This window comes from Rhinatrema bivittatum, unplaced genomic scaffold (genome assembly GCF_901001135.1).
Source record: "Rhinatrema bivittatum unplaced genomic scaffold, aRhiBiv1.1, whole genome shotgun sequence".
NCBI classification, from domain to species: Eukaryota; Metazoa; Chordata; class Amphibia; order Gymnophiona; family Rhinatrematidae; genus Rhinatrema; species Rhinatrema bivittatum.
In genome coordinates, this window is record NW_021820554.1 from 317,588 (window position 1) to 343,267 (window position 25,680).

Here is a 25,680-nt window from a genome sequence, read left to right on the forward strand (position 1 = left end):
CGCTCCAATTTCGGAGCGGCCTCGGAGGGAACTTTCTTTCCACCCCCCCACACCTTCCCTCCCTTCCCTTCCCTAACCCACCCCCCCAGCCCTATCTAACCCCCCCCACCTTTGTTGAACAAGTTACGCCTGCTCGAGGCAGGCGTAACTTTGCGCGCGCCGGGCCAGCTGCCGCGCGTCATGTTCCAGCCCGGGGGCTGGTCCGGAGGCCGTGGCCACACCCCCGGAACCCCCCCGGATGACGTGCCCCCCGCGTCACGCCCCCCGACACGCCCCCCGATGACATGCCGTCGCGACGCACCCCCTCCCCCCAGGAAAGCCCCGGGATTTACGCGCGTCCCGGGGCTTTGCGCGCGCCGGAAGCCTATGCAAGATAGGCTCGGCACATGCAGGGGGGGGTTGGGGTAGGTTTTTGGGGGGTTACGCGTGTAACGTACGCACGAAACCCTCTGAAAATCTACCCCTTTATGTTTTATTGTTCATCCTGTGTAAATAAAAAAAATCACAAATACATGTTACGTATGGTATATGCATAAATAGTTATACCTTTGTGTTTTATTATAATGTAGGGTTTGATTTAGTAAGCTTTTTTTCCCCATAGAAAAAGAATGTGTGGTGTGGTGTGTGTGTGGGGGGAAAGCTTTAATAATTCAGGTTTAGACTGAAATTAATATGTACTCAGAAATCATACAGCTTTGCCTGATTGGGGCAATCTACATTTCAACTTCGATCCATTTGGCAGGAAACTACATAGAATAAAATACGGATTTAGCTGAGTGGGGATAGGAATGGTTCACATTTACTAAACCAATTAGGATTGTTCTTTCTGAAAATTTACTTAAATGTCAGTATACAGCCAAAGGTGGAGTGCTGCAAAACTCTTCAATTCTGTATATTATTCTGAAGCTGTTACTCTAAGCTGCAAGATTTCTTGCAGATATTTGGCCATTTTTGTATGAACATTTGCTACACATGAGTTACTAGCAATCTTTTAGGAAAAAACTTTGCTACAGGGACCATCGTAAAAAATACAGTTCTTTGTTACACCTCACTGAAGTACAGTTAGCTTTTTGTGAACGCCAACTCAGACATTTTTGCGTGCAAATTTTGACTTAATTCAAAATTAATAAACTGCTTTGCATGATTTGTGAAGCAGCAGCTCACTAATTTTGAATTTGAATAACGTTTTTCATACAAAACTTTACTACTTGCAAATGCAAACACCTGCCAAAAATGTAACAAATGGATCTTTGTGTGTTAAATCATGCAACTCTTTCGATTTTGAGGTTCAGACATGAAGCCCATTTATGAAATTGTTCACAAATTAGTAGATCAAAATCTATCAGGTGAATTTTCAAAGGAGTTATATATGTAAATGTAACAGACTATCACTGCAATTTTTAAAAGCCATTTACCTGCATTCAAATGAGCGTCCGGGTGCCAGTAAATGTGTGTACGTATGCGTGATTGCACATACACAGGAATTTTAAATAATTCATGCAATGGTGCACACAAGATTTAAAGTACACATGTATATGTGTGCTCCTAATTTTAAGTAGTTACACAATCAAGCTTAGTTTATGTATCTTCCTTAGGACTTTGTCGGCTTTTGACGTGCACAGGTTAGCAGATTTTAGAACATGCTCGCATAAAGGATTTTCCCAGCTTTACCAATTAATCCACCGGTTTGCCCAGTCTATCTCGAGAACATCCAGACCCTCTGATTATTCAGCCTGCACTCCCCCCAGTTTACCCAGACTACTCACTCAGTCATTTTAGGCTGAGTGAGTAGTGCAGACTTACACCTCATCAAGAGCAGAATTAAATATGCATGACTAACAGCCCACCATGCACTGTGGCCACTGTATTTAAAATCCAAATTCATGTGTGTAAATGTTGGCCTCGCCCTAGAATGACCTAACACGCCCTGACTCCTCCCCTTTTTCATGCGTTAGGTTCCTTGCTTACGCGCATATGCGCACATAATTGGGCAGTTTTAAAATATGATTTGCTCACGCTGGGACCAGATACTCGTTTATGGGGCCTTTTAATGTGAGCAATTAAAAAAAGCAAAAGTAAATGTACTTAACACAGATAAAACCTATGGCCAATTCAATAGCATACATTGTAACAATTTTCAAAAGCCACTTAATGCAGGTAAAGTGTATTCACACATGTAAAAATTAGTTTTAAACATGTTAATGATCTTGAAAATCAGGCCCTTTGTTTTGTATTTATCAGATTAGTTACTTAGAGGATAACTTTTAAAGAACTGCCATTGCCCCATATACATGCGTATATGGTCTCGCCCAGATCTACCCTAGTATTTTATAATCAGTGTGATTCATATACACACAAATCTATCCTGCAACGAACGCATGCATGTATAGATACCCACGAATATATAATTGTTAGTTAAATAAATCTAAAAAAAAAAAGCCCTGCTTATCTGGTTAAGGCGTAGAGTTATTAAAATGCGTTACAGCATTTATCACATGATATAAACATTTAAACAAATTGTGGAAATATTGCAGGATATCACAATATTGTGCTGTATTTACAACCCAAACATACCTCTATTATATTTAGCTGTATTGTATGTGATTTGCAATCATGAATTTTGCAATTTTATACAAAGCAGCTAGTGCATACCTAATTCTATGCCCATAAAATAGCACATAAATCAACCCTGTTATTTTATTGCATTTGAAGGAGGTGTAGATATTTTACTGTGGGAGAACTTGGATGCTATTATGGATCCCAGTACTCCTGCAATAAAATTTAAAGGACTCTAAAGCCAGTGGAATACCAAGGAGGGGAGCCAAGGCCCTCGGGCACTGTGCTATAGGGGTGCCATGCTGTATGGGGTTCCTGGGGGCAGAGGATCCCATCCCACCCACCTAAGACAAGGCAGAGGTAAAAGACATCCGTGGCCAGGCCTGGCGCTATAGGGTGTGCACACCCGGTGGGGGCAACAGTGACCAAGAAGGAGGCCTACGAGGTTGCCGGTGGATCCCATCCCACTGGTGGCAGAAGAAGAGGAGGCCCATGAGGAGGGTGCCCGTTCTTCTACTGCTTCACTGTGCTGGCATTCAGTAGCCAAACCTCATGCAGCAAGCACTACTCTGTGCCGATCTCTCGATGTACAAGATCAGTGCAGTGGAAGAACTAGCCCTGCTAGATTTGACTAGCGCAGGGGGTGTAACATAGGGAGGAGAGACAGAACGGGCTCCCCTATCTGCTCCCGATGGTGTGTGTGTGTGTGTGTGTGTGTGTGAATGAATGAATGAGAGACTGACTGGATGCGTCTGTATGAATAGGAACCTGATTGTGTGTGTATGAATGGGAAACTGACTGGGTGTGAGTGAGTGTGTGTGTGTGTGAATGTGAATGGAAATCTCGGTGGGGGTGAGAATGGGAAATTGTGTGTGTGTGTGAATGGGAACCTGCCTGGGGGTGTGTGTGTATAAGAACCTGACTGGTGTGTGTGTGTGTATGTGAATGGGAATCTGATTCTGTATGTGTGTGTGTGTATGTGTCTGTGTGTCAATGGAACCTGTCTGGGGTGTGTGTGTCAATGGGAACCTTTCTGAAGTGTGTGTATGTGTGGATGTGAGCCTGCCTCTGTTTGTGTGAAGAAAGTTTGAACCGCCTCACTAATCCACGACATGGTCAGGATGACTGGAAGTTTTCAGATATGGAGAGTAGTGAATTTTCTCTCCTTGTTGTTTTAATTATTGGGTGTCTGTATCTGCCATTTTGAAATATTTTATTGCTGTTTGGAAAATGTTTAAAGTTTTGTATGAGCTCTTAATTATTGGATGTTATTCTATTCCTTAGCTAGTTGGAAAAATTATTTCTTTAGTACGATTTTACTAATAGAATTGATTTATATTCCTTCATTTTATTGTTTGATGATTTTTGAGGACTGGTGGTGTTTGTTTCTCCATTGATGCATTACAACAGAGTCTAACGTTGAGGTTTTCAGTTCAGTTTCTATTTATATTCTTCTATTTATACTTTATGATCTCTTTAGTCTGTATTTGTTGAGGGTAAGTCTGTGGTTCTAGGTGGGGTACTCTGCTAGCTTGTAGTTTCTATATAGGGATTTATAGCAGCCTGCTTTATTCTGTTTTTCTCATAGGACATGTATTGGTGTTTTAAGGCCTGGTATAATATTTGCAGTATTGCCTTTTCATAGATAGGATTGTTCCTGTTTGAGTGCTGGCAGTTAGTACTGTTTTAGTATGGAAAGTTTACTATATCATTGTCATTTAGTTTACTCAAGAGTTTCTGAGGACCAAACTCACAACCAACATGTTTCAGTAGGCCTAATGCCACCTAGCAAGCTCATATGGTACTAGAGCAGTACATGCATTTCTGTACAATAAAACGGTGCCAGCTACACACCAGTGGATCTGCCCAGCTTTGACATAGAGGGTCCAGGGCTTATCAATTTTAGAAGTTTAGATTGCGAGAGGGAACATGGATTTTTTTTTTTGGGTGGGGAAGGGGGCCTGTGACAGAGTATGAAACTGAGAGTTTCTACTGTGTTTTGGTTACTGGGAAAAACAATCTTTGTTTAAAAAAAAATCAAAAAAATCAAAGAGTAGCAGGCAGCACAGTAATTGTTCACACAGTGCAGCAAAAAATGCTAGCATTGGCCCTGCTTGCAGCTGCCAGGAGATCTCAGCTGCCCAGCGGCAGAGATGGAGGAGAGTGAGTGACTGAAAGGGAAGGGAAGGGAGGAGGTGAGTGGCAGAAAGGGAAGGGGGACCAGTGATTGGGAGAGAAGGGAGGGAGGGAAGGGAAGAGAGGTAAATGAATGAAACTGAAGGGGAAGGGAGAGTGAGGAAGTAGAAGGGAGTAAGCAAAGACGGTAAGACGTTTGTGTGTGTGTGTATGACAGAGAAAGAAGAACATTTATGTATTTGCTCCTCCCTTGCTCCCCCCCATATTTTAGTGTTATGGAACAGGGAGCAATGAATTAGGTGATCAGATTTGTAAAGGACACAAAAATTATTCAAAGTTGTTAATATATCAGCACATTGAGGAATTGCAGAAGGACCTCATAAGACCAGGAGTCTGGATTAGATTATTTTAATTCCCTTTTAGTTTGTCTCCCAGCGAACACTTATCACACAATACAGATCGTTCAGAACTCTGCTGATCGGATCCTGACAGATGCAAGGCTGCAGGACTAGACTGCCCCTATTTTGTTATCATCACACTGGCTGCCAATCCAATGGCAGATTGGATTGGCAGCCAGTGTTTAAATTATACATCACTTATACATGCATTTCTAGATAATGATGCTGCTCTCTAAGGGGCCGATGCAATAAATTTTACTCTTGCTAATTAATTTGCATAAGTGATATACTGTGTTATTGGCGAGGTGAGGAGTCTAGGTGAACCGGGGGGTGTTCAGGTTGAAGAAGCAGGAGGGTCTCAATGTCCTGGAGATGGACCGGGCAAGCTCGAGGAGAATCCAACAATGGGCTAAGTAGATAAGTGGCACCTAAAGCTAGCCTGTTTTATCTCTAGAAATAATTAATATTGCTGTTGGGTAAATAAACCTCCCTATAAGTAAGTTAGCTTGATAAAATATCAAAAAGCACTGCTTGACCCATTTTTGGTTTCCTCCACCAGTTCACCCGGTCCGTCTCCAGGGCATCAAAACCTTCTTCCTCAACCTGAACACCCCTCAGTTCACCCAGACCCCTCACCTTGCCAGTAATACAGTATATCACTTATGCAAGATATCTAGCAGAGTAAATTGGCAAACCTTTCAGGGGGATTTTTAAAGGACTTACTGATGTAAAGGTAACATACTATTGTAGCAATTTTCAAAAGCCATTTACCCTTTTATGTGAAGTTAATGCAGGTACATCCTATGAACAATTTAATGGCATATATTGTAACAATTTTCAAAAGCCCATTTATATAGGTAAGGTACATTTACATGTGGAAACTCAGTTTTAAGAGTGTAAATGTTTTTGAAAATTATGCTATTTATGCATATACATGCAAATTTTTTCATGCACAACCTTTTGAAATCTTTCTATTATTTTATAAATCGATAAAAACAACATATCATACTGTACTTACTGAGTCAACAGAAAACATGTAGAAAATAAAATTTCCAGAAGATATTGAAGCTAAAAGACAGGGAACATACATTAGCATGTTAAAACACAAAAACTGAATTAATTTACTAACACATGCAAAGCAGCAATTCAAGCAAAACATCTTTTATAAATAGCATTGCTGAGTGCTTTGTGCAACAATTCTTATAAGCAACATTTAATTACAAATAAAATCATTCTCAAGTTCCAGTATAGAAATCACAAGAACAATATAAGAACATAAGATTTGCCATGCTAGGTCAGAATCAGGTCCATTGAGCCTACTATCCTGACTGTGGCCAGTTAAGGTCATAAGTACCCACTGCATCCCAAAAAGTTGCTCTATTTTTTGTTCCTCACTCCCATGAAATAAGCAATGACTTTGCTAAATCTACTTTGCTAATACTTGTTTATGGCTTTTCCTCTAGGAACCTGTGTGAATCTCTTAAACCCTACTGTGCTAGTTTCCTTGACCACATTTGCTGGCAACAGATTCTGCATCCTGACAATGCTTAAAAAATGCTTTCTAGAATTTGTTTTAAATCTGCTAGCTGTTAGTTTCATGAAGTGTCCCCTTGTTTTAACATTATTTGAATAGGTCCCTATTGACCCATTTTGCATTTCTCATAAATGTATAAACTTCTATCACATTCCTCTCTGTTGTCTCTTTTCCAGGATGAGGAGCTTTAACTTGTTTAACCTTTCTTCATAAGGGATTAGGGATGTGCATTTGTTGTAAGCAAATGGGCAAAACACAATGAAAAAGAGGCAAATCTTATTTGTTTAAGTGGTTTAAAACTTCTGGATAGGCCTAGGGGATTAGCGCCTATTCAACGCGTGTCCTATGCGGAGTGAGTCTAATAGCGCTAATCACATGCAAATGCATGTGATTGAGCCTATTAGCATTCACTCCAGATGCAAAAAAAAAAATTGTGCACCTAGGATGCACATTTAGCGCTCAGCAATTAACACCTGCCAGGAGCAGGCGCTAATTGCTGAGCGCTCCTTAAACCAGTACGGAAAAGCAGAAAAAACTGCTTTTCTGTACTGCCTCCTACTTAATATCGTTGCGATATTAAATAGGAAGAAAAACAAAATTAAATAAAGTTAAAAATAGAAAAAAAAAAAACATTGGCAGTCAGGTGCAGGAAACAGACAAGCATCCGTTTCCTGAACCCCCCCTGGCTGTGCAGCGTTTAGGAAAACCGACTGCCGATAAACTCGGCGTTGGTTTTCCTATCCGGTGGACCGCCGACGCCGATCGGGTTCTCGTAAGCAAGAAGGCACTAGGGACGCGCAAGTCCATAAATAATTATTGCATGGTGCCCGCTTTCTACGCAAATTTATTGCATCGGCCCCTTAGAGAGCAGCATCATTATCTAGAAATGCATGTATAAGTGATGTATAATTTAAACACTGGCTGCCAATCCAATCTGCCATTGGATTGGCAGCCAGTGTGATGATAACAAAATAGGGGCAGTCTAGTCCTGCAGCCTTGCATCTGTCAGGATCCGAGCAGCAGAGTTCTGAACGATCTGTATTGTGTGATAAGTGTTCGCTGGGAGACAAACTAAAAGGGAATTAAAATAATCTAATCCAGACTCCTGGTCTTATGAGGTCCTTCTGCAATTCCTCAATGTGCTGATATATTAACAACTTTGAATAATTTTTGTGTCCTTTACAAATCTGATCACCTAATTCATTGCTCCCTGTTCCATAACACTAAAATATGTTAAACAGCACAGGACCCAGCACAGATCCCTGGGACACCAGTCTTCATCTTTCACCATATGGAAAACTAATCATGTAGTCCTAGGACTAGGGCAGTAGATTTAAAACAAATTTATGCACGTTTTTTTTTTTAAGTCAAAGCACAATTAAGCTATAGAACTTGTTGCCAGAAAATGTGGTTAAGGCTAGTAGTACAACTGAGTAAAAAAAAGTTTGGACAAATGTTTGGAGGACAAGTCCATAAATAATTATTAGCCAAATAGACTTTTATGTCTCCACCTTTACATTCTTGGAGAAAGCAGTAAGAAACAGTAGATTATCATATTGAGATTTGCAGGGTACTTCCAGGTAAGCCAAACTGGCCACTATGGGAGACAGAATGCTGGGCATAATGTGCTATTGATCTGACCTAGCATGACACTTCATATATTCTTATGTTAAGTGGTACTGTACTACTTAATACCAGTAATTCATTTTTGCTAGCATATACATGAACTCTTTCCCATACCTTAATTCTAACTTGAATATTACACATCATTCTTCAGAAGAAGCATAGGGGGGAATTTTCAGAAGCAGATGTGTATAAAATGCAGATGTATGCATGTAAATTGACTTTTTGAATATTACCCCAGGGATTGCATGCATAAAAGTACACGTAGAAATGAATTTGCACATACTTTTATTGCATAGAGGTGTTCCCAGGGATGGAGTTGTGGTGGGGAAATCATTTGCACACACACGTTTGATTTTCAAAAGTATGAGTGTAAATGTTTATGTGGATATTTACACCTGCTTTCCATCAGATGTAAATCTGCATACCTGTGCCATGCTAAAGATTGTGCAGTCCTGCTAATTTTCAAAGTGGGCTTACACAGGAGGATTACTTTCAAAGCTACTCGCATGCACCTATTCATGTGTGTTTAAGGATGCATACAAAGTTGCTACTGTATTTTATAACCTGCACGTAAATTAGGTGTACAGGTTATAAAATACGAGCACGTATACGCACACGAATGATCGCGCATGTAAAAACAACCAGCCTCACAAGTTTGGACTTATCCAGATAAATGTCAATTAGTAACACTTCTTATTTTGTAAACCAGATCAGGCAAATCGGTATTATAAGATTTTAAAATGAAATAAAAAGAAAGAAAGATTTTTTCGCATAAGTTCAAATTTGTGGGTCTAAGTCCAAGTAAATTGTAATTTTGCTTGATAAGTGTATGCTGTTAGGGATGTGCCATCGTTTTTCCCGAATTAGGCAATTTGAATGAAATTGCCTAATTTGGAATGGTTCGGGAGAACCGAAAAATGATTGAATTTTTTCCAAACTTTCTGTGAAATTTATTTTCGGTTGAGCAAGCACTAACATTGCAGAGTTAGCGCGCACTAACGGGAGTAAGCACACACTAACTCCCATTAGTGCGCACTAACCCGAAAATCAGGGCCCCCGAAAAAAAAAAACCTGAATCACAGGAAAAATGAAATTTCTGTGGGGGGTCCCGAAACGAAGCCCGACATGATATAACAACCCGAAGCACATCTCTATATGCTATTGACATATCCGAGTACTTGTATTTCAAATTTTTAAAGGATACACAAGTAGATTGTAATCATGTTAATTAGATGATTTTACCCCCTGTAAGTCGGCTTTTGCATAAGTCAGGGGATTTTATAACATGCACGTGGCAATGAAATAACCAATTTTAGCAAGTAGTCTACCAGTTCACCCAGTCCATTTGCAGCTCCTCATGAAAACACTCCTGGCTCTTCAGCTTGAAGTCCTCCCATTTCACTCAGACCTCCCCACCCTGTCATTTTTTCAATTTTAAGATGTTTATGAAATCTTACACCTGTTACTGAGCAAGTAAAAGGCTTGGCAGGCTGTAAAATAGAAACTTACACGCTTAAGTGTTGGCCTGTCCCAGGAGTGTCCCTGGCCTGTCTTTTTTTTTACATGTGCAAATTTGCTCACAGACCCTAATTTACTCGTGTATGTTGTGAGTTTTTAAATAGCATGTAAATATACTACATTCTGTGCACTAAAGCTATTTTTACACCTGTAACATTTGAAAATTCACTTTGTACATGTGGACTTAAGTCTTATATGGGCCATTGTAAAATTGGGCTCATAAACAATTATTACAAACTATAGGAGAATAAACTGGCAAAGGCCTTGGGTACTTTAACATTCTGATTATGCACCAGCTCTCAGAAAATTGTCTACAGGGAAAAAGGTATCCATAGACGTTTGCCCCTGCTTATTCTGCAGTCACTTTTTGCCTTCTCAACAATGCACGTAGTTTTGAATCAGAGCACAGTCAAGCTGTGGAATCTGTTGCCAGAGGATGTGGTCAAGGCAACAAAAGAGGACTGGATAAGATCCTGAAGGAAAAGAGGACTGGATAAGTTCCTGAAGGAAAAGTCCATAAACAGTTAATAGCCAGGTAGACCGGGCAAAGCCAGCACTTATCCACAGGAGAGAAAGACAGGAAATAGTAGAGATGTGAATCGGAACCATGCCATTTTTAAAGATGGCGCCGACCGTCCATTACTCCAACCATGTGACAGGGGCTGGCCAATGGCACGGATACCCTGTCACATGGTAAGGGCAAAGGGCCATCAGCGCCATTTTGATTAGTGGCAGCCGACGGCTCGAGAGCGGGAGATCGCTCCCGGGACCACCACTGGACCACCAGGTAACTTAAAACATTTTTTTGGGGGGGGGGAGGTCGAGAGGGTGGGGGAAGCTAAGGGAGATGTTTAAAAGGGTCGAGGTGGGTTTAGGGATTATTTTTGTGTGCCGTTTTCCCCGCCCTCCCCCAAAATGATAAGAGAACCCCCACGAACAATTTTGTGGGGTTTTCCTATCGGTTTCGGGGAGCCCCCGATTTCTGACGACTTTGAATATATCGTACGACATTTTCAATCGTCAGAAATATGAATGACATCCCTAAGAAATAGATCATCTATTTGGGAACTGTCAGCTACTTGTGATCCAGACAGGTCTCTGTCAGAGACAAGAGGCTGGGCTCGATGGTCCTTGGTCTGACACAGCATGACACTTCTTATATTCTTAATCACATTGCTGCATTCCCCATCCTATCTCTTTCCTCAGGGAACACCTCCCCTCAATGCAGTCAAAAGTATACGTGGAACAATATATTTACTTTTAGTTATACAGGGACTGGTTAATACATTACATTACATTTACCACTATTAATAAAAGGATTAGGTATCTCCAAAAATCTCCTAGATTAAATGTGCAGACTTTATAATGAAATCCCCTCTTGTTATCTTTTAAGTCCTCTGCTTTTCTTTTTACAGCCCACTTAATGTAATATACATCTTCATAAATGACTGCTGTATCATTATATATTTTTAAGCTCTCTTCCCCAGATTCTTAAAGTTATGGTTATTAAAAAGTTCAATGTTTAAATTTAAAGCCAAGAGATATGCTGAGTAACAATTATATGAATTGTTGCTTCTTCACTTGTTTGCTCCATTTCTAAGGCGATCTCTGCAAATCTTAACACTTTGCAGATAAGCCAGTCAGGTTGCCTTCTTGTTTTTAATAGTATAATCCACATACACAGTGATTCTTCTAAGTAGGGATGTGAATCATTTTTCTGACGATTGAAAATATCAGAAGATATTTTCAAACTCGTCAGAATTCGGGGGGCCCCCAAACCCGATAGGAAAACCCCACAACATTTTTCGTGGGGTTCTCTTATCATTTGGGGGGGAGGGGGGGCGGGAAGAAAGGGCACTTAAAAATAAACCCCAGTGGCCAATGGTACGGATACCCTGTCACATGCTAAGGGCAAAGGGCCATCGGCGCCATTTTGATTAGTGGCAGCCAAAGGCCTGAGTGCGGGAGATCACTCCCGGGACCCCCGTGGGCCACCAGGTACTTTAAAAAAAAATTTTCGGGGGGGGGGGGGGGGGGGGGGTCGGGGATGCGAAAGGATTAAATTTAAACGGGGTGTTGTTTTTTTTTTGGCATGACACAGCCGATTAAAACGGGTAAGAATCGCGGGAATGAAGATTTCCCATTGTTTTTACCCAAAATCAGTACCGTAAACGAGTCCAGTACCGATTCACATCCCTACTTCTTAGTCCCTAAGTCCCTAAGATTAATTGCATTTCTCTAGAATTTTCCATCTACTTCTATACATACAAATTCTCTATATATAAAACTGCCACCATAATAGTAGATCCACTAAGTGTATCACTTCTGAGTAAATGTATGTGTGTGTGTGTGTGTGTATATACACACACTCATACACTTCTATTATAAAACATACTCCATAGGTTATCTCCATTAAGGATGTGCATTCATTTAAGCAATTAGAGAAAACATGATGAATGGGTCTACTTTCATTTCATTTGTGACCTCAGAAATAAATGGAGGGGGAATTTTTTCTGTTTCACATTCTATAGCCCATTGAAATCTATGGCTGTGTACTCCTGAGCAAAAACAAACTGGTAACTATAGCAACCAACCTTTGTCAGAATTAAGGCATGACAAGCTGGCAATGAAAGTGCATACAGGACAAATCACAATGCAGCATCTTTTTAAGTAGCCTATAGCTGTTATATGGTTCAAATGACACTGGCCTACCTTCACTATAGTTATGAGCTTATGCAAGAAGCTTTGTATTTCTTCTGTAGCACTTGATAGAGAAGGATACGTTTATAACAGGCTTCTTAACATTTAAAAAAAAGCTAGAAACTTTGGGATTTGGCACTGGTAAAGGGCTGCTTCTGATGATCTGTGTTGTAGTGGTTTCACTGTGCCAGAAGGACAGAGGCAGTGGTTGTGTTTCTATTTATTTTTCTTTTCATTGGGGGAGGGTTAGGATAGGAGACAGTATGGAGATTGTAGCAGTACTATGTTTTAGTCTTTTCCTGACTGGACACCAGTGAGGTGAAAGCACACTGACAGATTGAAGAGAAGAAATATTTTACCAGGCTGCCAGTCTTTTTGATTCTATGAGTTTTTAGCAGGGTTTTTTTGTTTTTGTTTTTGTGTGTGTGTGGATTGAAAAAGGAGTCATTTAGCACTGAGTTCACACAACACACACATATACTATATATGTATGTATGTTTGTGTATGTGACAGACATTTCTCCACACAGTGAGTGGGGGTACAGTTACAGTATCAAATTATTTTATAATATCTACACTCCCAATAGGCAGTGAACTTCGACAAATTCAATCATCAGGAAAAGGGAGAGGAGGAATGGCAGGCTTGGTAACTTTGGCAGGGGCAGAGAAATTGGAAGAGAGTCAGCCCAACCTAGTAGCAGGAAATAGTAAAGGCAGCCCTTCTGCTGAATTGAAGAGAGATCTTTTTAGGTGCAGAATGGCAGGAGAGAGAAGCAGGGCAATTACATTTTGCCACCACTGACTGCTCTTCTCCCTTTTATTTTGGAACAGGGACAAAATGTGGGAGAGAAATCCAGGGCAGGAATATGGACGGGGCAGAAGGACTGCAACAGCCAAAACCAGCAGCATGCTTCTTTAAATTAATTACTGCTTCTGAGGTTATGGAGGCAGTATTTTCCCCGGCCACCAGTAGAATCGTTGAAGGAGATCCTGTGTTCTCTTACGTTCAGGATGTCCAGCAAATTGGGAGTCATGTCCCCATTTCAGTACCCTGTTGCGGAGTCTGCTGGGAATCACGGTTTTTCCCATCGGGACAGAGAAGGTAGCTGCAAGGATGATACGGGCTGGGTCGATGATATTCTGCAGGGCCTCCTCTCCATCCTCACAGATGAAAGAACGGGATAGTGCATCCGCCTTGATATTCTTGCTTGCAGGTCGATACCAGAGTTCAAAATCAAAGCGAGAAAAAAATAATGCCCAGCGAGCTTGCCGTGGGTTAAGACGTTGGGCTTGTTGTAGGTAAATCAGATTCTTATGATCTATAAAGATAGTGATTCTGTGCTGGGCCCCCTCCAGCCATTGTCGCCATTCTTCCAATGTGAGTTTAATGGCCAATAATTCTTTGTCGCCAATAGCATAGTTGCACTCAGCAGAAGAGAATTTTCTTGAAAAATACGAACAGGGATGAGACGTATCTTTGGCATCACTCTGACTTAATACCGCTCCTACTCCTTCGGTGGATGCATTGACTTCAACTGTAAATGAGCGATTTGGGTCAGGATGGCGAAGACAGGGCTGTTGTAAAAAGGAGTCCTTAAGAGCCTGAAATGCTTCCTCTGCGGCAGTGGGCCAATTAGTGATATTAGCTCCTTTACGTGTGAGTGCGGTGAGTGGTGCAGATAATTTGGAAAAGTCCTTAATGAAATGTCGGTAGTAATTGGCAAAACCAAGAAATCTCTGCAAGGCCTTTAGCCCCTTCGGTTGAGCCCATTCTTGTATGCTTTTTATTTTTGTTGGGTCCATTTGGAAACCTTGTTTAGAAATAATGTAACCCAGGAATAGCAAAGACTCTGTTTCAAAAATACATTTCTCCAGTTTAGCATACAACCGATGGTCCCTGAGTCTTTGTAATACTTGTAGCATGTGTTGACGATGAGTTAGTAAGTCCTTGTAAAAAATCAAAATGTCATCAAGATATACCACAACGCAAGTATATAACAGGTCTCTAAAGATTTCATTAATAAAATTTTGAAAAACTGCAGTAGCATTAGTTAAACCAAACGGCATTACCAAGTACTCATAATGTCCATCTCTGGTGTTGAACGCAGTCTTCCATTCATCCCCTTCTTGAATTCGTACCAAATTGTACGCACCACGGAGATCCAGTTTAGAAAAAATTTGACCTCCTTGCAGACGGTCACATAATTCCGCAATGAGAGGCAAGGGATACCGATCCTTGATAGTAATAGCATTGAGCCCTCTATAGTTGATGCAAGGGCGTAAAGTCCCGTCTTTTTTTTCCACAAAGAAAAATCCAGGCCCCACAGGCTGCAGATTGTCCTGAATATATTCGGTCATCGCTCGAGTTTCGGCAGCAGACAAGGGGTAAACTCGCCCATGCGGAGGTGTGGAACCAGGCACCAACTTGATTGCGCAGTCGAACGCCCGATGAGGAGGCAAGGCATCGGCCGCTTTCTTAGAGAATACATCTGCAAATTGTTTATAGGGAGTGGGTAGTTCCCCCAGAATCGAGGCACAGATATAATTGGAAGCGGAACTGGAGTCCTTCAAACAAGTCCCAGAACATTCAGGACTCCACTGTGTCAGCCGTAAGGAAGCCCAATCAAATTGGGGGTTGTGGCGTTGCAATCAAGGTATGCCCAATACCACAGGATGAATGGCTCTCTCAAGGACATAGAAAGTGATTTGTTCAGAATGGTCCGGTGCAATAAAACAGTCCAGAGGTTCCGTCTGATGCATAATCCTGCCGGGTAAAGGTTCCCCGTGAATGGAGGAAATGACTAGAGGTGTTTGACAAAGTCGGACTGGGATGTGGAGTTTATCCACAAGGTTTTGCAGAATAAAATCTCCTCCGGCTCCAGAATCCACTAGTGCCAAGGTGGTAAATTTCCGTCCATTCATACGAAGAGTTACTGGTAGAGTGAGTGGGGGTTTTGGAGAAGAAAGGCCCAGGGAAACGCCCCGCAAAGTCCCTAGGCTTTGAAGATTCCCGGTCGAATAGGGCAGTTTGCTAAACAATGTCCGGAACCACCACAGTATAAGCAAAGCCCAGATCTGCGCTGTCTCAAGCGTTCCTCCAGAGTCAACGGACCCCTTCCGAGCTGCATAGGTTCGTCCCTGGTAGGGGTTTCTCGAGGAGTCTTAGTGGCGGGCAGAGGGGCCTGGGAAAACGGCCTGGGAAAACGTAGACCGTCTTCTCCAGTTACCACCCTCTCGTGCTCTCTCTTGTAGCCTACGGTCGATCCTCGTGGCCAATTTTGGCCAGCTTGGGGGGGCCTCCTGACCCCCCCAAGGTTTGCCAATAATCCCTGGGGGTCCAGCGGGGGTCCAGGAGCGATCTCCTGCACTCGTGCCGTCGGATGCCAGGAATCAAAATGGCGCCGATAGCCTTTGCCCATACTATGTTACAGGGGCTACTGGCGCCATTGGTCAGCCCCTGTCACATGGTATGAGCACAAGATGGCGCCGATGGCCATGTGACAGGGGCTGACCAATGGCGCCGGTAGCCCCTGTGACATAGTAGTTAAGAGGCTATTCGGCACCATTTTGAGCACGGCTTGCAGTGGCACACCGGGCTCGGAGGGACAAATGGAACCCGGGACCCCGCTGGACCCCCAGGGATGTTAGTAAGTCTTGGGGAGGGATCGGGATGGTGGGGGGGGGGGTTTGTATGTAATGTATTAAAATGAATTTAAATGCTTGGGGTGGGGTTTTTTTTAGCTTCGTTTTCCCGCTTCGTTTTTTGGGCCGGTTTCGGTTTTTCCCGTTTCGTTTTTTTTCGGTTTTCAAAATAACTAAACGATAAAACCCGAATTTTACCACGAAGTATCCGAGTCAAAAAACGACCCGGTAGAAAAAAATGAAGCACATCTCTAATATATATACCACTTTAGAGGTCTTGCTACTGCCCTACCTACTGCCATACCCCAAGTATACTACCATAAATGTCTTGCTACTGACCTGTCTACCTGCCATGCCCCAGATATACAACCTTAGGGATCTTGCTACCACTCTGACATTTGTGCCATACCCCACATATATCACTTTTGGAGTCATGCAGTTGATATGCCTATCTGCCATGCTTATGATGTAACAGCATAGGAGTTTCCATGCCTATGTTGTTTTCTGTTAGGATCTCAGCCTAGTTCTCCCACCATATTTCTTTGTTGGTTATGCTGAAGTGATTTCTCCCCAGAAAATACATTTTAAAAAAGAAACAAAAATACAAGTTTCTCATCCCACCCCACCTCTTTTCTGGTTCTAAGTTTTGTTCTATCAATGTACAATCCTAGCCTACTTCTCCCACTCTGCTTCCTTGTGGTTATACTGGGATGTTCTATACCCAGAAAAACATTTCTGGGTATAGAAAAAAGAGAAAAAAATTACAAGACATTTCTCTTCCCACCCCTCCTTTTTTCTGTTTTCCATATTGCTGGCAAGGCCTGTCTAAGCCTTTGTGCTGCTTGCAATTGACTATGCTTTGGGGTTATGACATCTTTCTGCTGCTTGCAATAGATCGTACTCTAAGTCTTGTGGGTTTAGATATATATTTGTGCTGTTTATGATGGACAGCAATCCAAGCCTTTGGGGTTTAGCCAAATTTATGCTGTTTGCAATGGACCACATTGCATGCCTTTGGTATTTAGATATCTATTTTCATGGTTTGCGATTCCGAATATTGTAGGCCATGGGGTTATTGACTAGAGATGTGAATCGGACCCAGAATCGGTTCGGATTCCGGTTCCGATTCACATGTGGGGTTTTTTTCATCGGGCCCGATCGCGGATTTGTTTATTGGCTGCTCACGAGCCGTTAAACAAAAAACCCACCCCGACCCTTTAAAACTAATACCTTAGCTTCCCCCACCCTCCTGACCCCCCAAAAAAACATTTTACAGGTACCTGGTGGTCCAGTGGGGTTCCCTGGAGTGATCTCCCGCTCCCGGGCCGTCGGCTGCCACTAATCAAAATGGCACCGATGGCCTTTTGCCCTTACCATGTGACAGGATATCCGTGCCATTGGCCGGACCCTGTCACATGGTAGGAGCACTGGATGGCCCGCGCCATCTTGTGCTCCTACCGTGTGACAGGGGCTGACCAATGGCACCGGTAGCCCCTGTCACATGGTAAGGGTAAAGGGCCATCGGCACCATTTTGATTAGTGGCAGCCGACGGCCCGGGAGCGGGAGATTGCTCCAGGGACCTCCACTGGACCAGCAGATACCTGTAAAAAGTTGTTTGGGGGTCGGGAGGGTGGGGGAAGCTAAGGGATTAGTTTTAAGGGGTCGGGGTGGGTTTAGGGGTTATTTTTGTGTGCCATTTTTCCCACTCTCCCCCAAAACGATAAGAGAACCCCCATGATCAATATCATGCGGTTTTCCTATCATTTTGGGGGAGCCCCTGATTTCTGACAATTTTGAAAATATCATCCAATATTTTCAATCACCAGAAGCCCGATTCACATCCCTAGTATTGACACCTTTGTGCTGTTAGCAATTCTCCTCACTATGTCTTGAGGGTTAGCACTCCTCAGCATGTATTAGCTCTACAATCACCACAGTTACCGAGTAACAGCTGAAACCAAAGCTGATTTAAAGAGCCATTCACAATTTTACTGTATCAAACATGTATACATAACACATACATCGTTCAATCCTTACAGTTTAACCAACGCTACTGTCAAAACTAACATGCTACTGACAGGATCAATCACAATTCTCCTACTGCAATGGGCATCCCCCATACCAGCTGTCTTTGAGATTCCCTTCCTCAACCATAATGGTTTTGTCCTGGCCATCTATTGCTTTGTATGCTTTCTGCACCTTGCCTTATATTTTTGAGACCTTTCTTCTTCCCACATCAGTCCCTCAGGTACACCTTGGGTTTTTCTGGGTAACTTTTCATACTGCATTACTCTGCTCCTACCTTTTCAGTTTTAAATTAATTCCAGCACCACTGCTGCAGCTGCTGCTTCAAGCCACTTCATATCTTAGGTGCTTCCTCTTCTGCTAGCTGGCTTCTTAGAGTTTAAAAAATCCCCTTCCCCTATGATATTTGCCAACTCTTGGGCTTTCCATGGCCATTTATTGCTCTTCACACTTGTTGCACCATTCCTCGGGCCCTTCATGCTGTTCCTGATTCCTCTCTTCCTCTCCTGGTGCCTTTGGATTTTGATGCCATTCTTCCTCCTCACAGCTCAGCCCTCAAGATATACCTTGGGTTTTTTGGCTACTCTTCTTTCTGAATTGCTTGCTCCTTACATTTTAGTTTTTAAATAGTCTTTAGCCACTAACCAATATCCTGTGATTCAAGGAATCTAGGACTTGATTCTTCTTCTGAATCAATTATTGCAAATACAGTTTCTTTTACCTCAGAAACAGTAATCATAGAAGAGTGCCACTGTTGACATCACTGCTCCAAGCCAGTCTTAGTACCTTAGGGTACCTCCTCTGCTGCTCCAGCTGGCTTCCTTGTGCTTTCCAAATCCCCTTACCATACAATATTTGCCAACTCATGGCCTTACCCTGGCCCTCTGATTCTTTACATAGGCCTTACTCATCAAGTTATTTTTAACAGTTTCATGCTCTCTTGGACATTTTCTTCAAACTTCATTCCTTTAAGGTTCTTGCAGTTATTTGTCTCACCTAGTATTTAGCCTTTAATGGATTATATCTCAGTAAAAGTCAACAGCTACAGAAATGCAGCACCCAGAACTAGGACTGCACTCTTCTATGATGACTATTTCTGAGGTAAAATAAACTGTATTTACAATAAATGATTCAGAAGAAGAATTATGTCCTAGATTCCTTGAATCACAGAATATTAAACACAGAATATTAATCTTTATCCAGTAGCTTCTTAGCATCCAGTGAACAACAACTCCAAGCCCTTACACTCAACTCCTCCACTTAATGATGCCATACAGAAATGACATCAGGCTTCCCCTGGGACTTCCTCTGGCTTCTCCCTGGCTAGGGCTTTTTACCAGTTAGGTTGGTGTCCTTTGATTCCCATCTGCTGTCCTAGGGTGTTCTTGCCATTCTGGGTGGCTGCTTTACATTTTTTCATGATGCTTTGGATTATTCATGCCACTCTTTCACTTACTTTGACCTTCTATCACTGCCTTGGATTATTGTTGCCTCTTTTGGTGCTTTTTTCTTCCTTTGTGGTGCCTTGGGCTCTTCATGCTACACTTGTTTCTACTTTGCCCCTCTTGTACAGCCTTGGGAGGGTTCATGTCACCATTGTTTGTGCCCTTTGCTCCACTTTTGCAATCTTGGTGAAAGGAGCATTTTGACAAAAAGAATTGCCAGCTGAGAAAGGTATTGAGAGTCATATATCATGGAGAAGAATGCCTCAACAGGAACAGTATATCTTTCAGTTAATGTGAAGCACTCAAAGTGAGTGCCTGAGGGTGCATGATAAGGATTTTGGCTTTCAAAATCTTCTACATGATATAATACTCTTGATGCCATTTAAGGATACCTTTATCAGTAGGCAATTCTTTTCATCGAAACGCTTCTTTCACCATCCATGCTGATTTCATTATAAGCCTCTCGCTAAAACAGCCCTTCTCTGATATCACGCTATGTTTACACCACTGAAAATACAATTTTCATAATTTTACTATTGCCTATAGTGGAGACATTCCCATTTGTTCCTCCCGATGCAGTGTTTTATGGATTACGGTCCCGTGTCAGGGGACAGAGTGTTTTCTAAACCTATTTAGTGATGTACTGCTAATAATCAGAACTTGTGTGTTTACTCTCCTTTAATAAACATATTAACATTCCTTATTTATAAATTTACAGACCCTTTAATCCTCGCAACACACTTGTATTTCGTCATTGATTTATTTGAGTGATTTGCCTTCCTTTCCACATATTTTTGTGGTAAAAACTATCTAAATCACTTTAATACTAAAACTATTATTGCTAGGGAAAAGAGGCAGGAAAAATGATTAATGGTGTCAAATGCATCTGATATGTCAAACAGAATGAACATATAGCGGTGAATTTTAAAAGCTCAACATGCGCCAAAGCCGAGAGATATGTGCGTCTCTTGGGCCAGTGTGCACCCCGAGGATTTTGAAATGTGTCTAAGTACACTCATAGTTCCCTGTATGTGCACAAATCAAAAAGTTCAAAAAGGGATAGGGGCGTGGCCTGGGCAGAGCATGGGCAGGACATGGTCACTTGAAATGTACGCGTAAGTATTTAAGCGCATAAGCGAGCACTGGGGTCCCCTACCACATAACTTTACTTCTGCTATGGATGACGTGTAAGTATTGAAACAAAAATAGTGAGGCTAGTTATTTGGGTTTTAAGGGTTGGAGCTAAAAGAGTAAAAGGAAGGCATATTAACTAGGGGGTTTAGGGTGTCCTATCTTTTACCTGGGCAAATTGGGAAAGGACTGCGGAAACTAGTAATTGCATTGGTGCGTGTATCTAATAAAATCTCCCCACTTACACGGTACAGCTGGCATTTGTGCACATATAAAATTGCACACACATGTACTCACATACAGCCAATTTTATACCATGTGCACATATACACTCGTATTTTATAAAATGGCCATGTCCATTAGTGCGAACCAGCATACACGCATATATGTACGCCCATGCGGCTGGTTAAAAATTACCATCCCCGTTTGTACCAGTTTCAAGTCCTCTTCATGCTGGGATAGATTTTCAAACCGCGCGATTTGGCGTACTTTTGCTGGCGCATCAGGCGCCAGCAAAAGTACGCGGGATTTTAGTAGATACGCGCGTAGCCGCTAAAATCCTGGATCGGCGCGCGCAAGGCTATCGATTCTGTATAGCCAGCGCGCGCCGAGCCGCACAGCCTACCCCCGTTCCCTCCGAGGCCGCTCCGAAATCGGAGAGAACTTTCTTTTGCCCTCCCCTCACCTTCCCCTCCCTTCCCCTACCTAACCCACCCGCCCGGCCCTGTCTAAACCCCCCCTTACCTTTGTCGGGGGATCTACGCCTCCCGGAGGGAGACGTAAATCCCCGCGCGCCAGCGGGCTGCTAGCGCGCTGGGACGCGACCTGGGGGCGGGTACGGAGGGCGCAGCCACGCCCCGGACCGCCCCGGGCCGTAACCACGCCCCCGGGCCCGCCCCCAAAACGCTGCCGACACGCCCCCAAAACGCCGCGCCGACCGGGCCCGCCCCCGACACGCCCCCCTCGCCAAACCCCGGGACTTACGCGAGTCCCGGGGTCTGCGCGCGCCGGTAGGCCTATTGAACATAGGCGCACCAGCGCGCAGGGCCCTGCTCGCCTAAATCCGCCCGGATTTGGGCGGATTTAGGCGAGCAGGGCTCTTAAAATCCGCCCCATAGTGTCTAGAGTGGATAATAATAAAATCTCTGTATTATGTGATTTGCGAAAACCAAATTGTTATTGGTCTAGTGCCGGGTATTGAGCCAAAAATGTTGAAAGTTGATATAACATTACTCTCTTGATTACTTTTGATAGGAAAGGAAGAAATGAAATTGGTCAATAGTTTGAAATGAGCATGGGGTTCACAGATTTTTTTTTTAGTATTGGGCGAACAGATGCCTTCTTAAGTGAATTGTCTAGGCATCCAGAAGAAAAAGAGAGAGTTACCAGTTTTGCTATAAATTACTTTTAATAGAGCTGTCGAATGTAAGTCCAAGGGGCAGGGGGTGACATTCAAGTTAGTAATAATTTTCTGATTTCAGAAGGAGATACAGGGGAAAAAGTGATTGTGACCTACCAAATGAATGGACAGACCAAACTAAATTTTTGACTCTGCACATGCCTAATCTGTATGTATTCTCATATAGTATCGTCATCTCCAAATTATCTTTTAATAGATTGTTGGTCTTGGATCTCATTAAAAGTAAAGTGATGTATCAGCACATATAGGCAAGATTTCCATACAGATTTGGATTACTATGATATATTTTCCACATGCCAAAAATATTAGGGATGTGCAGCCAAAACGTTTTCGTTGCATTTATGATTCGGATTCGTCGGGGCGCAAATGTGTTACATTCAGCCGTATGGTGCCCCGATGCATTAATACGGCGAGTTAAATTCGTGTCCCAGCTAAAATTAAAATTAACTACAACTACAAAATTAACTACAACTACAAAGGCGATCGGCACCATTTTGAGGGTCCAGGACTCAAAATGGCGCCGATCGCCTTAGCCCTCACTATGTGTGACATAGTGAGGGCAAAGGCGATCGGCGCCATTTTGAGTATTGGCATCGGATGGCCGGCGTGCAGGAGGTCGCTCCAGGACCCCCGCTGGACTTTTGACAAGTGTTGTGGGGGTCAGGAGCCCCCCCCCCCCCCCAAGCTGGCCAAAAGTCCCTGTGGGTCCAACGGGGGTCCCGGAGCGACCTCCTGCACGCGGCCGTCCGATGCCAGGACTCAAAATGGCGCCAATAGCCTTTGCCCATACTATGTCACAGGGGCTACCGGTGCCATTGGTCAGCCCCTGTCACATGGTAGCACAAGATGGCACCAGTGACCATGTGACAGGGGCTGACCAATGGCACCGGTAGCCCCTGTGACACAGGCTATCGGCGCCATGATGAAACCGGCAAACGAGTGCAGGGATGGCTTCTGGACTCCATGCTGGACCACCAGGGAGTTTTGGTAAGTCTTGGGGGGGTCAGGAGGGTGGGGGGTTTAAATTTTTATTTAGGAGGCCGAATAAAACAGAAATCTGTTAAATACGTGGGGAGTCGCAATGCGTTTCGCCTCCCCACATATTTAACAGATAGGACAAAATAAGTTGCGGATTACAAATAAGTGGAAAACGGATGCACACCCCTAAAAAATATAGAACCACAAGGGTGAAAAAAAAAAAGACCTTTATACAATATAGATCCACTCCAGTTCTTAGCAAGAAAATCTAAACAATGTATGGTATGATCACCATATAATGGCATCTTTGGACTGTGTTCTTCAAAGAAAACTTCAGTCCATCTAAACTGCCTTTAGATTCAATCATATGTCACAGTTACCATAAGCACATTTTTCAATTGCATTTAAAAAATCTTAAATCCAGGCTGAGCAAATGTCTGAAGTCTGAAATGATCGTGGTGATAAAGCTCTGAACATCAGAGAGAGATATATTTCTACTGTAAATGATAGCCACCTCCATTTTAATCACTTCAGTATCAGTAATTCCCTTTGCCAGTAGTCATTTTCTATGGTGATTAATGTCACTGTTTAGATCAAATGACAGCATGAAAGTTACTTCTGTGATGCCCAATTTACCAATAGTTATGACATTTATCTATTAGGATAAGTATTTGGAAGTGAAAGTAATTTCAATGCAGGGTTCACTGGGTTCTGGCATCTTTTACAGAGACCATATCTCATAGATCCATCCAACAGAAAGCTCTCTAGTCTCTCCACGCCACCTGCATTTTATTCTTTTCAAAAAATGTATATTGTATACTTCACAAATAAACATGATATGGTTTAATTTGAACTGGAATATCCATTAATAAATGGATACATTTAAAAAAATGTAATTGGTTAATAACAGCAACCAGGTCCACATCAGAAGAAATCAAAGTAATGCTAATACTTTGTAAAATTCAATAGATCTCCAGTGAATGGTGTAATTTTTGCACAAAGCTTCATCATTGTTATTTTTGGCATTGCATATATTTCAGCAAATTAAAGTGCCTACTTCTGGATTCTCCATCGTCCCAAAATAATTCTCCTTTTGCTTTCTGATTGTCATCCAGTGCAATGATAAGTCCCATCGGATTTATACGACTGTCAAAAAAAATGCATATACTGTTTATTAAATGTATGCAACAAATATAATATTCAGCAGAATATGTACCTATTTCTTAAAAAACAATGTTATAGTTTTTCACATGATGAATAAAAAGTCTATAATTCCGTTTCCATTTATTTCATATTTGTAAGGTAAATACATAGCCACAGTTTTTTATTAATTCTAACACAGCATTACTGCACGTAAAACTCATTAATGAGCATTAATGCATGTTTAACATGAGTTAATGCTGCATTAGCCTCAATGCACTTGTGCATTATTTGTGTTAGCATTAACAAAATCTGGCATGATAAAATGATGAACTGTGTTGCATGCAAACTCATGCAAAGCAGTTCATTAATATTTACATGGATTAATGAAAATTATATCAATCAATGTAATTTGCATAAACCTGCCAGTAGTGCAAAGATTTAAAGATACCTCCTGAAGATGTGGCTAAGTTTTGGGTTTTTTTGCACTAGTTTCTGGAAGCTAATGCAAGACTCGGTGCAAGCTGCAGTGACTCCCTCACCCTGCATCAAATTTAATAAACTCCTCAGCCCCTCACCTCCTCTGGTAGGCAAGTCAAGGCCATTCTAGTCCTGTTACCTACCCCAGCAGCAAATTGAGCCTCCCCCCCCCCCCCAATCCACACATACCCTGTCAGGGTCCTCTCCCCTGCCTACCTCTTCCAAAATAAAGTCTCATTCAAAGAGGTCAGGAGGGAGAATGTCTTCCTCTTACCCCACATAAGTGGGAGAGTAGACTGGGAATGATCATCTGGCAACAATTTAGAATTTGAAGCCAGCAAAGCAAGAGTGAGTTGTATTCCATCCTGCCCAAAGCTCTACTTCAAACAGGATAGAGAGGTTTGTAGGCTGGGGGAGGGGGGGGGGGATCAACCTGTCAGCTGGAATAAGTAGAGGGATGAAGGCCCCCACTGAGTGTGGATTACCACCTTTGGTAATGCTGATGCTTTACTGGCAATGATAATGAATGCATGATCTACTCCAAAGTAGTGGGTTTAATACCCTATAAGCACGCTACTTCCCAAACTGTCCTGATGACATTTCAGTTGGCTGTTTTTTTTTCAGGATATCAGCAATGAATATGCATGAAATACATTTTCATATTCTAGGTCTCAAAGTATGATATCAATGGATGAATGGAGTTTGAATATTTTACTGAAGGAAAACATATGGTTTTGTGTTTGAAGGTAATTATTCTGCTTCTGGGCTAACAGACAATTTAGGTTTCTGAATATTCTGCATAAATAACTGATACAAACAGATTTCTGAGGATTTGTGAAAAGGACTAAATGGATAGAACCCTAAATCTCTAAATGAAATATTTACATTTCTGAATCTGGATTCTAGCCTAGTCTGAAAAGTTCACCTCCTCCATATAACCACTTTATTTAA

At 42.3% G+C, this 25,680-nt stretch overlaps 1 protein-coding gene across 1 annotated transcript in view; it reads right to left on the bottom strand.

The window, feature by feature from the left end:
* The window catches only part of LOC115081713 (maltase-glucoamylase, intestinal-like), a gene marked incomplete at its 5' end in the record, with an annotated part of 276,490 nt that overhangs the window by 147,769 nt on the left and 103,041 nt on the right, over positions 1-25,680 (bottom strand). Inside the window, 2 exon segments of the mRNA XM_029586132.1 lie at positions 6,109-6,158; positions 24,167-24,255. Coding sequence (XP_029441992.1) covers positions 6,109-6,158; positions 24,167-24,255 — 139 coding nt within the window.